The sequence below is a fragment of the Chaetodon auriga genome, chromosome 10 (genome assembly GCF_051107435.1).
Source record: "Chaetodon auriga isolate fChaAug3 chromosome 10, fChaAug3.hap1, whole genome shotgun sequence".
In the NCBI taxonomy this organism is placed as follows: Eukaryota; Metazoa; Chordata; class Actinopteri; order Chaetodontiformes; family Chaetodontidae; genus Chaetodon; species Chaetodon auriga.
This window is the reverse complement of record NC_135083.1, coordinates 12,538,723-12,555,400: the sequence shown is the minus strand read 5'-3', so window position 1 is coordinate 12,555,400 and position 16,678 is coordinate 12,538,723. Positions and strand designations below refer to the sequence as shown.

The window sequence follows — 16,678 nt, the reverse complement described above, 5'->3', positions numbered from 1 at the left end:
TAAAAACAGAACGCTATCATTTGCAATCAAGCTCTGTTTACTGACGAGCGTTTTCCAAAGTGTTCCTGAGCTCACGCAGTAATGTCCTTTATGCAAAATTAAATATATCGTCTCAAAAAGGATTGGAAAATGATCAAATTCTGTTTTATTTCTGATTCACAAAATGTCCCAACTTTTATGGAATCTGGGCTGTCGGCTTGGATATGGAATCATCCAATATGCACATAATGTGTATCTTCTGTTAGAAGGAAAAGACCACCACTTACAATGTTGTCTTCATATTTTCTATTTATTCTAGGTACAGACTGAGTGACAGGGAAAGCTCCTAATTTTATGCCACACACATTTCTCCAAAAATACACTCAAACAATACTGACATCAATCTTCCCCGAGGCAAACGAAGCCCTGGGAAATCCCCACAGATGCCAACCATCTCATCTCTTCGCAAGAGCATTTAAGTGATTTGGTCATCAAAAAGAATTTGACTTTAAGAAGAATGTAAACCTGTTTTCAGTTAACAAGACTCTGGTTTGGTCATGTCAGCAGTAACAAACCCTTACAACTTTAGAGGTTAAGTAGAAAACACGACATCTACAAGTTTTAGATGAAGAACCACATGTCTGTTTTAAATAAAAACACTGAAACACTGTATATTTGAATGTGCAGCTCCTCTCGCCCGAGGTGGCACACACAGATCATAATTCATTAGACTCACTGTACGTTCGAGGGCACAGCCCCTTCATCATCTCCTCAGTGTGTTCTGTTGAATGAGGTCAAAGAACACTTCAAGGCTCTCAGTGTGCAGCCAGCAGCTAACACTGACTGTGCCAGGTTATGTCAACGTTTGGTCCATTTCAAACTGGACTTCTATGGCTTTTCTGGGGAATGACGGACTCTAATTTCTATACATAGTTAATCAAAATGAATGGGCACCAGCTGAAGCCTGCTGTTAGATGTTCACGACTACATTCCAGCCCTTCTGTCTCCAAATCCCTCATCTCTCCCAAGAAAACAAACAATAAAGAAAAACAAGCAAACAAACTAAATATAACATACAATTTGTAAATTTCAATAGGTGAGTTTCTGGCAAAGCAACAGAGAATAATAAGGCTGTTGGTGCTGGTTGGTGGAATAGTTAGATACTTTAGGAAACACCTTTTTCACTTTCCTGTTAGAAGAGTTAGATGATCAGTACCACTGTCCAATAAATATGATGCTACTGCCAGCGACCGGTTAGCTTGAATTAGCACTGGGAAGCCTGGCTCTGTCCAATGGTGACATATTTTAACTCCACATTGTGGGTTTACGGGTCCTATAAACCCTGTAAAACCACAACATGCTGTTTTAACACTGCTGTTTTTGTAGGAATTGAACAAAAATATAGCTTTAGAGGTGCAGGTAGGTAGATTTTTGTGACCTTTGGACTGAGCCAGGCTGGCTGTTTCTGACTGTTTCCTGTCTTTTTGCTAAAGTAAGCTAACTGGCTTCTGACTGTAGCCTCCATGTTTAACGTACAGACATGAGAGTGGTGACGATCTTCTCATAAACTCTTGGCAAGACAAGCATATTTCCCAAAATGTGGAAAGCTTCCTTTTAGGCACTGGTGTTCAAAGCTATTTGTGTTATTATTATTATTATTTTTTTTTTTACAAAATAGCACAGAATGAAACAGATGACAGAACAATGTAACAAAAAAAATCCACCAAATTGCATTCAACATTAGAAATGTGACATTTCTTTGCTTTCGTGTGGGAAGCCTTGAAAATCCAAGTGTCTTACTTGAACTGAGAGTTTGCTCAGTCCTTTGCATAAATCCTTTTTATACTGTTTGCACATGAAACATAATCCACGAACTTCAAGAAAGCCAAGTAAAAAACATATTTAAAAAAGGGTTATTATCATGCTTTATACTTACGGAGCATACTTAGACTCTCTGAATCTGATAGCAAACACATTTTTTTTTCCTTTTTAGCTTTTCATATATTTTTCTCATTGTTTCTATTTTTAGCTGCTCAGTCCTCACGGCCATGACAGATATTTTTTTAGCTACTATAGACAATATTATCTATCAACATTTTCTGGTGTATTGTGGCTCTCAGGCTGTAAGAACTGAGTTTCAGCACACACACACACACACACATACTTAACCTTCCAAAAACACACTCACCCACCTATATACACAGACAAAAGCATATCCAAATTAAATACATACAACACCGCAGGATTATTCATGAAAAAGCTTGCCTTTTCTCTAAAATATGTACAATATGTGATTGACTCTTAAATGATGGTATCTCTCAACAAGGTTATCATGTGAAGAATGTAATTTTACTCTGGTGGTTGTAAGGGTGGGGCCACAGCAGTGTCTAAACATGCTGGCTTCCATCTGAAAGCACACACACAAGCACACACGGACAGAGAAAAGAGACACACAGGGAGAAAGTTTTAGACCTTGTGATATGAATTCTGCTCATTTTGGCCGCAGTGAGCCTTCAAATCTGAATCCAAGCAGATCCACAAGCAAACCGTACCTCTCAGACTCAGTGGTGCCGTTCCGCTCGTCCTCCGCGCTCACTCGATAACTTGCACTGACCTGTGCGCCGCTGTGGTGTTGTCATTGACAAAAAGTGATTTGCTGATCCCCAGCTGTGGATGAAAAGTTTAAAAGAAATCAGTTAAGGGTGTTGCGTGGATCCAAACACACACACACACACATACAACACACCCTTGCACTAATTGTGAGAGGAAATGTACTGTGTGTCATGGCAGTGTTTTCCCTCTCCTGACACCTCTCCTTTCTGTCACTTCTTCACTTCACAGTGCAGATAAGCATTGCAACTGTTCATATCACAAGCACACATTTCCAGGAAATCTCTCATTACTCTGTCTGTCCTCCGCTCTGTCCACCTCTGACTCTTTCTGCCTTCACCTCTTCTTCATCTTGCATCTATTTTGCATGTTTTGCTTATTCCATAATAGACAGTGAGTGCTGAAAACCAGTCTTCCAGGATTCCAATGTGACTGTTTCTGTATTCACTGAATTCTTGGGTGGGGCAGGAGGGAAGGGAAAGTGACTGGGTGAGCCAGAGGAGTAATAATAAACCTATTTCAGAGGGGCCCTCCCACTGTTCATGCGAGGCGGGGCTATGTGCTCAGCTTTAACGTGATACACCGATACGATAGGCTTGTGCTGCGTCTGCTTTCACTCACACTGTTTGTGTTTCAGCTTTGCCTAGTTTACCTTTTTCACAACACTTTGCAAATTCTTGTCGTTCCATAAGCTGTAGAGCAGCAGGGAAGCTGCTTTGCTGCCTTTGGGGAAAGACCTGGGACAGAAGGGCAGAGGTCATTAAGGACGAGCAAACATGAGCAGGCAGCCGCAAAATGAGCCAAACCACACACCAGCATGAAAGGATTGTGAGAAAAAGAAGCAATTTAGACAGTGAACATATCACCTGCACTACTGGTATTGCAGCTGCTTTGTCAGCAGAAGACAAAAGAGGCAGTTCCTGTGTTATAAATAACCTTTTGACAACAAGCTACAGCAGCAACTGCGGCGTTGACTGTAGATTAAAAAGCTCCTTAATATAAACTCACTGTAAAACAGATAGTTTTTGTGTATAAATGCATGTTGTTTCAAGTGGTACAAAAGGGATGGGCCACCCAAAAAATAAAATAAAATCTCACTTTCTCATTACTCAGTGATCGAGATACATTTGCTTTTAGTCACACGTGTTTTCATTCATTCATATCTGAGATTTCTATTGTCACATCAACATAATAAAGGTGAAAGTAATTACGCATGTAGAGCTCCCAATGCTGAAAGAAAAAAACACATTTCCTGATGCAGTATCCTTATTGCTCTACATAATCCACAGAACATGCTGATATGCAGAGCAACAGGAAGCTTGTTTCTGGAGAGACATGCTCCTGTTGACATTTTAAATATTTTTTTTGTCAGTGGTGTGTGCACCACAAACAATAGTCCATTGATGGCTCGTTCAAAAATAACAACGCTGGCTTCCAAAGAGGTGAGCATAGATGCTGCCACAGCAGTTATACCAGCACTGACGAGCATCTCTTTACTGAAAGAAGAGCAAAGACCAGCACTGACGGCTGCTCATAATGGGGAAAATGTTTTTGCTCTCCTCCCGACCGAGAGTTTCACTCTCCTACTGCTTCATATTGGTTGGATGATCTGATTGGACGGCCGCGATAGACCGTGACAGACAGACATGCGGAAAGAATTCCCAGATTGTTCTGTGTAAGTGTGCAAAACAAAAACAAAACACGTGCAGATAAATCTCATAATGATCTGCATGGCTAAATAACACGAGAGATAGGTGGGAAACAAGGCAACGGGAGCTGAGTTTATTTGTATATCACCTTTCAAACACAGAGGCAGTCAAACAAATGCATTAGGTTTGTCACAGCTGTGACACCTGAATCTCTCAACCAGAGATGAGTAAATAAAAACTCACCCATTCTCGCTCAAGTCCGCCAGTGATGACACCAGCTCGCCGCTAATGACCTTCTTACTGATCTCAGTGTCGGCCAACATCAGAGACCGCACTGTGCTGCAAGCTGTTGCTATAGTCTCATCAGAGTTTCCCATCTCACGGGGGTTAGAGAGGAGGCTGGTGAGCTCGGGCAACATCTGCTTTGCTGCAGAGAAGATTTGGGAAACAGATGGTAGATCAGTTTCACGTGGACTCACTCTACATGTATGTATCTGCAACGCTGCTGCCTGCACAGGCTGACACGCCATGCCTTCTCTTACCCATGGAGGTCTGCAAGCTGCCGCTCCGAGACATATTACCCAGCAGGGACATGGCAGTCTTCTGCAGGCTGCGGTTAGGAGACTTTAAAAGAGGGGTCATGTGCACCAGAGCCCCCAACTTTTGAACCAGAATCTGGCTCATGACACTAGACGCCTGGACGAGACACAAAAACAATAATATTTTACCATACTTGCATTGTGATACCAAATTCACCTCTAAGAACCGCTGAATCCCTGGAGATAAAACTCCACCCCTTCTTACAAAAGCAGTAGGTTCTTTGTTTTAATTGTGCTGTTGAGTCATTATTCCTATTGCCTCGCTGCCTCTGTTGATTTTCTTGTTTCTTAAATCAACCTGAGATCATCCGTTAATACCACACAACAGTGGTAAGCCAGATAATTATCTTCGTTGCACTCACCGGGCCCTTGCTGGCAGTGAGGTTCTGCAGGGCACCACAGGAGGCTTCCAGGGTGGCATCTTTCTGGGATGAGCCCAGCAGAGACAGGTAGGTCTGCATAGCTGTGGGGTGGCACAACCAATTCACACCTGATGGGACACTGTTCTCTAGTATTCCCCGAGCCCTGTCAAATGAAAACTAAGGAGAGACGACGAGAAAGAGATGAGTGGCTTCGGTGAAATGCATGTCATGATTCAGCCAACAAACAGGGGTGGAGATGTCATGTTTGATGCCCACCTCCTTTTGAGCCTTGTTGCTCTTGGGGCTGAAACATCCAATTGTGGGGCTTTTCTTATTCTCACTCTGGCCCTCTGTCTTCGGTTGGAACATGCTGAAGCACTGAGGGTACTCGGTCTCCAGCTGGTAGGTCAAGTTGTGGAGGATGCATGTGCAGTTCTCCACAGACTAGAGGAGAGCAGAGGACATCAACTGCACTGTTTATTCATCTTCACGTCACCATCTTCACAAAGAGTACATTTACAACCCCGATTCCCAAAAAGTTGCTGTTTAAAACATAAATAAAAACAATGGAGGAACTTGAACATGCTGATTAAAATAAATGAGTTTAAGAAAATTCAGTTTGGTTTACTTAATGAGGCTCGAGTAACATCAAAATTCGACCTTAAACAGCCTCATACACGCAGTGTATAACCATTATTACTGCATCAGCATGCAGAGAGCACATCAACTGCCTTCCAGTTATAGTTCACTACAAGAAGATAACAAAATATGCTCTCCCTCTGTCTCTCAAACACACAACCAAACGACAGCAGTCATACTCCACCACTTCATTAAAAGAGCACAGACATAGAATTAAGCACATGTCCACACCCAAAACTTCCACAAATGACCGGGTAGTCACACAACCTGCTAAATATATAAACACAGTGACTCCGCCTGCAGCGTTTACCTGCTTATACGTGTGTGTGCTTATGGATATGTGTGCATGTGTGTGTGTCTGCCCGCCAGTGTGCATACCTACATTCAGGGGGGGTGTGTGAGTTTATGTGCACTTTTATTGTGAGTGTCTGTTCATGTGCTTAAGGATATACTTAGCATCAGACTGAACACACTTTGTGAAAGTGTTCTAAGTGTTCCACAGGAACTTTGAGTGAACTCGAGTACGTCACCACACACAGCAGAGCTGTTGTCGCCGCACACACATCCACAGTTCAGCGTTAGAGGGACAGTGTGGAAAGAAACAACACGCTGTGCTGTGTGCTCATGCTGTGAGCCACAAAAACAATGTGTGGCCAGCGAAAAATAACGAAGCTTTAACTTTCAAAGTCTCTCTATTAGAACTGCAGTGATAGAAATCAACACTGCAATTCATACCAATTCCTCTCTGAAGGCCTGACAACAGGGCTGCAGGCGAATATGATTTCTTTGATTAACTGTTCTATGAAGTATCTGAAAGTAGCGAAAAATGCTTGTCACAATTTCCTTATGCCCAAGAGGAAACTGCTTTTTGTCCAATTGATATAAAGAGGAAATAAGTAAATCTTTACACTTCTGATTATGGCACAGATAAACTGATGTCCGTCTTATGAAAAAAAACAAAACAAGAAAAACAATTAATCGATTATCCAAATAATTTCTAATGTTTACGTACTGAAAAATAACTTTTCTCTGCAGTGGCCTGTCAGAGGGGGCCAGAGTGGGCAAAGTGCCAGATAATAATTGATCTACTGATCAACTCATGCAGTCTGGTGTACAGTTTACAAACACAAGCTGTGGATGGGGAAAAGGTCCTGCTGATAGAGATGAGACAGTTTACTTTGTCATCAGGGTTTTCCTCTGCCACACAGGACTGGACGTAACTCATGAGGGAGTCGATGAGGCCGCGGCACTCTCTCATTGCCTGCCTCTCCTTCTGTTGGGCGCAGCTCAGGTTCCTGCACACAATTCATTCATTCATTTAAATCCACGTGGAAACACTAACGTGTCTCGAATGTGATAACAGACACAGAACTGTGAAAGCCTCAGCGTGGAGCTTGCACCATCACACCCTGCTAGCAAACTTGGTCGCGGTGATTGGACATGAGGTTGCAATGATAACTATTATTTAATGCACATTTCTATTAAAGAACTGGCAACTAACAGAAGACCCGAGGACTATTTCTCTTAGACGATAATCTCAACGAGGATGTAATCCTTCAGTGTTGGTGAAAATTTGAATGTGAAGCATGCAAATTAGAGCAGCAGAAAGAAGACAAAACACCAACTGCGTGAAGCAGATGCATTGATCTGAATGAAATGTCCTCACCGCAGACACCCTGTGGCGCTGTAGAAGACATCAGGGTGTATGTTGTTGTTGGCGCTGCTGTCTGACCAGCAGGTGAATGGCACCACCACATTCTCAGTCAGGGCAGGCAGTGCTGTAGCTATAAGCTCCCCCTTCAGCTCATCGGCGGAGGACAGGTTCCACAGCAGACCTTTATAATCATGAAAAGTTAGAAGTATTACGGTTGGGGATTACGTGTGTGCTACCCAATATTTTGAGGTCCTAGTTCTATAAAATGTCCTACCAGTGATTTGTTTCTGGGTCTCAGTAGAATCTGTCTCCTTTAGTAGCTGCAGGGCTTTTGCTATACCGCCACAGTGCTGAACCTCCAGCTTGTTGTCCTGATGCTTGAACACCAGGTTCCTCAGAGCCCCAGCAGCAGCCTGGCACACCCCGGGGTTGGGGCTCCGCAGCAGGCTCACCAGAGTGGGGATACCTCCTAGCTGGAACACCTATGACACACACATCGCAGCAACAGGTGTTGAGGATTTAAAAGGCGTGGCAATGAATTGACTTCACTATAAGTAGTCACAAACAGCAGCCAAGCGCGATGATACGCCTTGATGAACGCCTTCTCCTCCCTTTCCCTCAAGGCAGGTTACACAAAGGTCTTCACAGAGCGCTCAAACAACTGTATCACCACGGCAAGACAATCCTCACACAAACGCGATGTGAAACTAAACAACACTGCAGTGTATGTGTGTCATGCTTGGAGGGTGTGTCTGTACATGTTAAGAAGAAGCAGTGTATTAGTGTGCTCTGACCTCCTGCTTGGCAAGCTCCTCTTTGAAGGTGGTGTGCTGGATGAAGGTGGCTCCACACTGCTGGTAATTCTCTTCAGGGTGAGACAGATACTCTAGAGCCTCCTTAAGGGTCAGGTCTGGCGTGGTCACTGCACTGTTCACCCTGCAGTAACATGCACAGGAATGTGAGGCAGGGTTGGAAAGGAGTAACGATTCCAGGAGTTCAGTGAACACTGGAATTACCAAGAAAATGAAGCGCAGGGAAAAGCTGACTTTTACCAAATACGACATAAATATGGCTGTAAAATGTAACCCACTACAGATGCCATCCTTATCCTGCACATGTCTAATGCTGCCTTCTTACTGCCTGAGAATGGCAGTGGAAGGCAGGGAGCCTGGTGAACTCACGCTGATTGATGCTCTGACTTGGATATTTTGATGGTACCCATCCTGCCATCAGTTTGAGACTGGGCAGAGGACGGCCTGATGAAGCGTGTCTGGCTGTTGGTCATCACAGAGCCGTTGGTCATAGAATAGACGCTGTGTCTATTCACTCGACTCTGCAGGCTCTGCTGGCTTTGGACAGTCTGCCCTCTGGCTCTCTAAAAAGCAGTTAACAGTTTAAACAGTGTGGTACTGTGGAGCACTTCGGTGCCTTAAAAACCAAATGAAAATGTTCAAGTAGTTCAATGACGCTGCAATTTAACATGAAAATAACTGATCACCATAATAGGTGCAGGTGCAGGTGGAGGAGAAAATGGAGCAGCCAAGGCGGGGTCACTGCGACTGGGTTTCAGCCCATTGGGACTCTTGGGCCAGGTGGAAGCGTTGATTTGAGATTCCCACATGCCCGAGGTGCTGACATGTCTCCCTCCCGTGGTTCTGCTGGATAGAGTGCGACTCTTCTGACTAAAAAACTAGAAGGAAAGAAACGATGGATCAGGAGAGCAACAGCACCTGCACAGCATTTCATGCTAGATTGAAAAACACACACAGGACTCATTATAAGAAGTCCACAGAAGCCAGTTGGGGAAAACTGTGGCTAAGCTAAGATAAGCAGTGAGAAAATGGCAAAACCGAAAACAGGAACACCATTATCTGCCAAACCACTGCATCGCCTTGAGGCTTCTCTCTGTAGCAACAGTCCAGGTCTGAAAAAAGAAAGTAGGGAACCGACTTTCCACAGGAACAGTTTTCAAAGAAAGCCCCTGTAAACCAAGACAGAGGAATGTGGCCCGACACAAAACCAGCATACCTCCTCTTTCCCTCCTTTTCTTCCGTTTGTGTCGAAGGTACACCAAACAATCACACAAACCGAAGTAACACAATATCTGTCACTAGACACCAACTCGAACGCTGCTGGTGCAGTCGAGCAGTTTCTCACAGAGGAACTTTGTGTGCTGCAAGCCCGACACGGCACCCGTCAAACCTGTCTTCACAATCCCGATGTCAAGAAATCGCTTAATCTCACGTAATTACGTACTGTTTATGTATAAATTCATTCGGATTATTTGGCTTTGTCTGTGTGTGTTTTTCACTGTGTGTGTACAAAACACATTCAGGCTGTGCCACAAAGAAAGCATGGATGAAACTTGTCATAGCCTGAGCAAAATGACAGAACATGTCTCGTGCATGCTTTAACGATAAGTCATCCTCACAATTAAAGCTTTGTCTCTCATTGGCTTGTTTGAAAAATGACAGTGGAGGAACGTTCCCGTCTGTCTGCAGCGCTGGAATATAACTGAGTACACTTACTCAAGTACTGTGCTTCAGTACAAATTCGAGGTGCTTGTATTTTACTTGAGTATGATGCTTTGGTGTAGATTAAACTACACAACAGTATATAAAATAGTTCAAATGAGCTCAACCTTAAACATCTACAGCAGTAAAATGCAACATACACATGAATGCAGCAGTAATGTTAATCCAAAAATGAGTACTTCTACTTTTTGTACCTGAAGTAAATTCTGCTGATAATAAATAATTTTACTTCAGTGAAAGATCTGACTACTTGTTCCACCACCTCGTGTCTTTGAACTCAGTGAGCGTTAGCGAGGAAGGACGCATGCACCGCCAAGACAACAAAAAGAAAAAGTTTCACTTTCTTGTCACCTGAAGATGATAAACATCAGAACTTGCAACAGTTTTCTCACAATTAATCACGACAGCTGACATGTTGATGTTTTGATCTGGGGAATTTCTGAGGAAGTGATCCTGGCTAATGGGGAAGCAGGTGACACTCACACTCACACACACTCACACACACACACACAAACAAACAATGTAGGTCGTGTGTATCGACTCTGTTTCCTGTTTCAAACCGGACTGGTTGCTCAGTTACCTGCTGTAGGTCAACTCTTCTACTTAGCACCAAAAGCATGATGCAGGAGAGATCTGTCAACAACCTGTTTGATAGGAACCGACAGTGTGTTTGCTCCTGAGCTGCTGCACGCTGCCTTCATTTGGGACTGAGCCACCAAGGCCTTCCTTAAACGTCTGAGGCAGGAGAGTCAGATGCCTCTGTCTTACTGGGGAACATAAATGAAGTAAAAAATACTAAAACTTTACCTTATTTATCATTATTGCTGTTATTTAGATAGTAAACATGAATAAGAGCAGGATATGCGAAGGATATTTGTCTCGATGAAGAAATGCAAGCTAACGTATGATCAGTAACATGTGTGGATCGCTCAGTGTTTGGTTTATGTTTCAGATTTTTGGTTTGTATTTCCAGTGATGTGGCTCTGCTGCTCTGCTGGTCAAACAAACTGTCTTCTGTCTGGAAATCCGAATTCAGGGAAAATAAGCCCATGCCACTGATGTGATGTAAACAGCTTTCACGGTCTATGAAGCGTCTCCAAGCTGAAGCTTTCACAGTTTGCTCAGTGAATTTTCTGGTTGTTTCACTCCATTGTGCACAATGTTGCATAAGGATGAGCAAGACAGTTTCATAGTATTATGGTATTTACTGGAATTTGTGGAATTAGTTACCTAATGCCACAAACTGGAACATTTACTGTAAAACAATCTATTAGATTTACAGTGTAAAGTGGCCACTGCCCTCGCCAAGAGGCATTCATGACCAACAGCACATCAACACAAACCAAAAGCCCAGAAATATAACAGCTTGTCTTTATACCTCTCAGTCAAATTCTGTGTTAAAAGTTGACTTTTAGTTCTGGGTTGCTGTTGTTTGTGTTCCTTTGCTTATATATATTAAAAAAGCTATTGTTAATGCTTTCATTCAGTTCAGCAGTACACTGGGACAGAAATTGCGGTGACGAGCTCTGCAAGGTATCTTTTACCAGGCGACTGGAAATATTAATTCTGATTGTGGAATTTTGATAAGGTGCCTGTTAGGACAACCACAGAATCAGAAACTAAAAGATCTAATAGATAAATAAGGTGACAGAGCTGTATTTCATGATGTGGGGTATTATGAACTTTCATCAACCAGAACACATCAACACACTCCTGAGACATGCCTCAGCTCACTGTCAGTGACTCAGGTCAGGCAGACACACACACACACACACACACACACACACACACACACACACACAAACACACACACACACAAACACACACACACACACACACACACACACACACACACACAAAACCACGCTGATGAAGTCAACATTACTCCTCTGTGGAATCTGAATTAGTCCAGTATTGCCAATGAGTTGAACTCACCCTGACTCTGAGAACAGCATTCAGCATTTATCCATTTCCAAAATCAGGAAATCACACTCACCCTGCTGCTCGATGCAAAAGAATGTTTTTATTAATTGTTGATTATACTCAGTGAAACAAAACATGATTTCATGTTACCCCCCACACAGCACTCCCTTGGATGTAATTAAAGGTAATTATATATAACCATTGAACTGGTTCAGGTTGGTGCTGTGTCAGGACACCAGCCCAGTCAGTGTGGTTACGGGAATTAAACACTGATTGCATCACTGGTAAAGCTACGTGGCTACGCCAGGCATTCATACTGAGACGTCCCTCGAGCTGATGTGCTTTCTTGCTTTGTTATATCAGACGATCAATGCCACTCTGTCTGTCCTCTTAATATGAAGCTGGAGCCAGCAGACGGTTAGCTTAGCATAGCTCTGTTGAAGTCAGCAAAAATCTGCCTGCAGCACCTCTGGGTTTGTGCCAGGCTGCAGGACAGAGCCACGCTAGCGCTTTCCCTGTTTTCAATCTACAACTCCAGCTCATTATTCCCTTAAATTGTTCTTTTTTCATTAGTTTATTGCTGTCAAAGTTATTTTATCTGAATGCTTTTCTTACTGGATTACCACATAACAGCATCTGAATGCAGGTATGTTCTGTGATAAATTACTGCAAACATGTTTCATTTCAAACTGTCAGAAAGTCCATTGAAACAAACGGCTGCATAGAAAAAAACCTAAAACCCAAACACAGCTGTAATCTAGTCTGCGAAGGGGAATGATGGTTTGTTCTCTGATTATCTGTGCAACAACAAATGGGGCCGTTAATGAGAGAAACCATTACCGATTTGTTGTAGCCTGCTGACATCGTGGAGCTGACGCGGCTTAAGGTGCCATTTGCTTTGGATGGAGCAAACTTGAAGGATCCAAACTCATATGTTGTCAGAGTCTTGGGGCTCAGGGCTGTTGAAAGAGGAGACATTATAAGAACTTAAGTAAACGGAGAGAAGAAGAAGGCAAGAGAGCCAGACAGACAACAAATCCAGGGATGACTTTTTTTTTTTTTTTACCCTCAAGATGTTGCAAGGACAGAATTACAAATACAAAGAAATCTGAAACACACCTCAGCACTATTATATAAATCAAAATTTAAAAAGACTATACGAACAAAGATTTGGAAATCAATCACAGTATCCATAGATACAGTTACTTCTACAGGCATTTAAGTACATAAAAGGGAAATTAAAAGGTGGATTTTTTTCAGTTTTGAAATTGATTAATCATCTGCTTCTCTATTTTCCATTCGTCAACTCTGTTATGATTTATTCTTTCATTTCCACGACATGCTTGGCAAAATTTTTGTGAATCTGCAGAGCCTGAAGCAGTCCCTTAAACTAATAGCGTGCATGAGCGTTTCTTCGTTTATTTATTAAAACACGATTTGATTTAGCAACGGATCCATTTCAGATTTTGTGAAATGTTTGATTAAGCGTGTGTATAATCTCTCATGAGATATCAGTGACTGAGATGATTAATAACTTGAGCTTTGCTGTAAATAGCATCATTCACTTGTGAAGCATCTTATCAGTCCTTGTTTCGTCGTTCAATCAATGAAGTAATGAATGGATAATAATCCTTTAAACAGGCAGACAGACAGACATGACATGCATTACACTCAGCCTTTACACCTAACCAGCATGTTTTATCACGTTTGTCTGTCTGTCTTGGCTGATTAATGCAGTTTCACATACTGTGCCAAATGTAGGACTGTGACTGTGACGATTATCGGATTATGGCTGTCTAAACAATGGAATACTCATCAATAACATATGAGAAGTCAAGCAAGAGAGATTTCTTCCAAAGTGACTAAAGGACCATCTCGACAAACAGAAACGCCTTAAAGGGTCAGTCCACCAAAACGACAAAAACTCACTGAGCCTACTGCTGCAGTCTAACCAAGCAGACTGATTTAACTGTACGTGGTTTTATGTTTCAAAAAACTCTGACTGTGGACAGTTTAAACAGTCCATTTCTGGAGAAAGCAGTTCCAGGCGAACCATACGTGCATTTCGTCCCCTCGTATTTGACAGAGAAACGGACAGATCTCTTCTTGTAGGCCTACTTGCTAGTTTTTTTCCCTCCACCTTTAATTCTTTGAGCACCACGAACTAAAATCCCATCCCCTCCAGTGTGGCGGGGCAGCAGCAGAGGCGTCACAGCCCAGTATCTCAAAGCCTCAGCACATAAAACCAAAGCTGTCTGCATGACAGAAACTTTAATACTGCTGTACTGTATGTGTCTCATGAGTAGCAGCAGACAGACCGACAAACACCATCCTGCATCAGCCATTGAAAAACCCCTATCGGTCGACCACTACTCATCAGCGCCGATAAACTTCTATTACAATTTTGGCCCCAGTATGAAGGTTAAGCAGCCTGGTAGCCTCAGAGTTGTGTGCAACTCTAAACTTCTGGTTGTATTTCTTATTATTCAGTGTTTGTCTACTGTTAAATGTGTTTTGTAAATAATCTGTCCTGAAAGGTTTCCCTGTCAGGTCTTCATCTAACTTTCTTTTGAGACCACAGACTTTCTATTAAATAATGACTAAAGATGACTTAAATTTCAGTTTTCATTGTAAAGAGTGAGTTTGTAATCAGTGTTTCTTCGTTTGGCTGGGTGCCTCTCATATTGCATGGTATTATAAATTACAATCATTTGATGAAGGCCAACTTTAAACATTCCTGAGGGTGTCTTTATCACCACAGTTTCACAATCACTTGAAGCTTGAATATGTCAGCAAAACAGCAAAACAGGACAAAGATATGACAGACTACCTCACAGATTATTAACCAGTTCTACTGACATGTTCTTCTGTTTGCACATGCGAATCATCTCTACTACACAGGACCACCTGCGCACATTTCACAAGACACAAACACTTGGTTTCTCGGCGTTGGTGGATCTTTATAATGCCTCTTGCAGTAACGCAAAACACCAGAGTTGTTTTGAAAGACTAAAATGTAATTTTCTAAGTGTGTGTGGGCTTGTGCAAGCCCATGGGCTACATTCCTGACTCACAGAGCAAAACAGAAACAGCTGTGGGACAAAAATCACTTTTCCTTCAACACTGACTCTTTAATTCTGACAAAAATCTATTTCACTTGCCTACATCTGCTGCTCTCAGCTTAAAGGCGCCCCCCAAAAATCATTATCATTACATAAGTCCCCACCCTCCAGTCGGTTTTAAAGTCTCCTCTCACATCTCACTAGTTTTGGTGGCACAAATGTTTATTTACACTTTCAGCCAAAGAAATCACTGAGCGGTCTGATTTCCGTTGGCCACAAACGCACCACTAAAACAAGTATCACTTCTGTGGAAAGGTGTGTGACGTTTGGTTCCCAGGACACGCAAAAGCCCTTAAATTAACTAAAAAACGTGAAAGTTAAATGTTAAGATGCCTGAAACGCAACATGGCAAATAACATCAGAGCATGTTTGTTTCCGCGGTGTTACTCGTAACACTGTGAGGTGGTAGAAAGCCTTTTTGCGTACTTGTCGGTGACGGAGACAGGGAGCCGCTCTTGCCGTGTTTCGACTTGCTCCTCTTGATGGTGTGCACCTGATCGAGCACGCGCTGCTGTCCCGAGCGCAGCTTGTTGTCGGAGGGCAGCGCGAGCGACGTGTCGTCGGCGCCAATGCTTGTCATCGCGGATTTGAGCGGCTCTGGAGCCATCATCTTCTCTGTTCGATGCCCTTCTTGAACGGATCGATAGAACCACTGTCCAAAAACAACAACGAGAAAAAACAAAAACAGAGTGCAGACGCGGAGAAGTGTGGCCCGACTGAGCGCAGCAGAAGCAGCCGACGTGCCAAGTATGTTGGAAGGCTTAATGTTCCCGGAGAAGCGGCGGTGAACTCCACCCTCAGGACCGCGCCCCGTCGAGGTGGGACCGAAGAGGGTTCAAGTACAGGTGCGGAACGCAGGGAGGGACCGAGGAAGACACGCAGAAAGGCCGAAAGCGCGTGCTCTTACGTGACAGCTTGTAGTTTCAGCTGTGATGCAGACTTTTCTATTTCATGGAAATATTCCAAGTCAAAACTTCAGTTTCAGAGTCAGTGTTGCGCCTCGACAGTGATGAAATGTAACCAAGTACATTCACTCCCAGAGGTACTTTACTTGAGTATTTACATTTTATGCAGCTTCACACTAAAATAATGATCATAGATGAAGATTTTAAACACAGAACATTCAGTACGATAAGATCAGAAAATACGGAAAAATTCAAATGTTAGCCTAATCCAATAATATAATATACAACACTATAACAGTCATAGGGGATCCTGCGTTACGGGTACTTTTACTTGAAATGGCGTGTTTTTATATTGCAGTTACTGTTACTTGAGTGTGTCCATTCAGTCACTTTAGGACTCGCTTTCAGTCCACTGCATTACAGAGGGAAATATTGTACTTTTACTCCTCTGTGTGTACCTAACAGCTGCACTACTCTTCAGATGAACACTTTGCATACAAATCTTATAATAAACTTGTAAAAGTATCACGTGGCTTGTCTGTACACGTGTTCCACAGCTTTCTAGATAACTTAAAACTCAGCATCTTAATACTCAAATGACAACTTTTACTTCTGACTGGCCTTCTGAAGGACTCTTGGTATCGACAGCACTCTGAAATGAATGCATCACCTTAAGAGGAGTTGATTGAGAGTAATCCTTTA

General features: G+C 42.7%; 1 protein-coding gene across 1 annotated transcript; it reads right to left on the bottom strand.

Moving 5' to 3' along the window:
* Window positions 1–272: 272 nt before the first annotated feature.
* On the bottom strand, window positions 273–15,681 carry pkp1a (plakophilin 1a). Its single transcript, XM_076740336.1, has 15 exons — window positions 15,498–15,681; window positions 12,790–12,908; window positions 8,991–9,182; window positions 8,674–8,867; window positions 8,287–8,428; window positions 7,767–7,974; window positions 7,505–7,673; window positions 7,016–7,133; window positions 5,476–5,643; window positions 5,200–5,376; window positions 4,781–4,934; window positions 4,482–4,665; window positions 3,242–3,326; window positions 2,532–2,646; window positions 273–2,386 (listed from the first exon to the last, which is right to left on the bottom strand). The coding sequence occupies exons 1-14, from the start codon at window positions 15,679–15,681 to the stop codon at window positions 2,572–2,574; spliced, it is 2,169 nt and encodes a 722-aa protein (XP_076596451.1). The 3' UTR covers window positions 273–2,386; window positions 2,532–2,571.
* Between the last annotated feature and the right edge of the window lie 997 nt (window positions 15,682–16,678).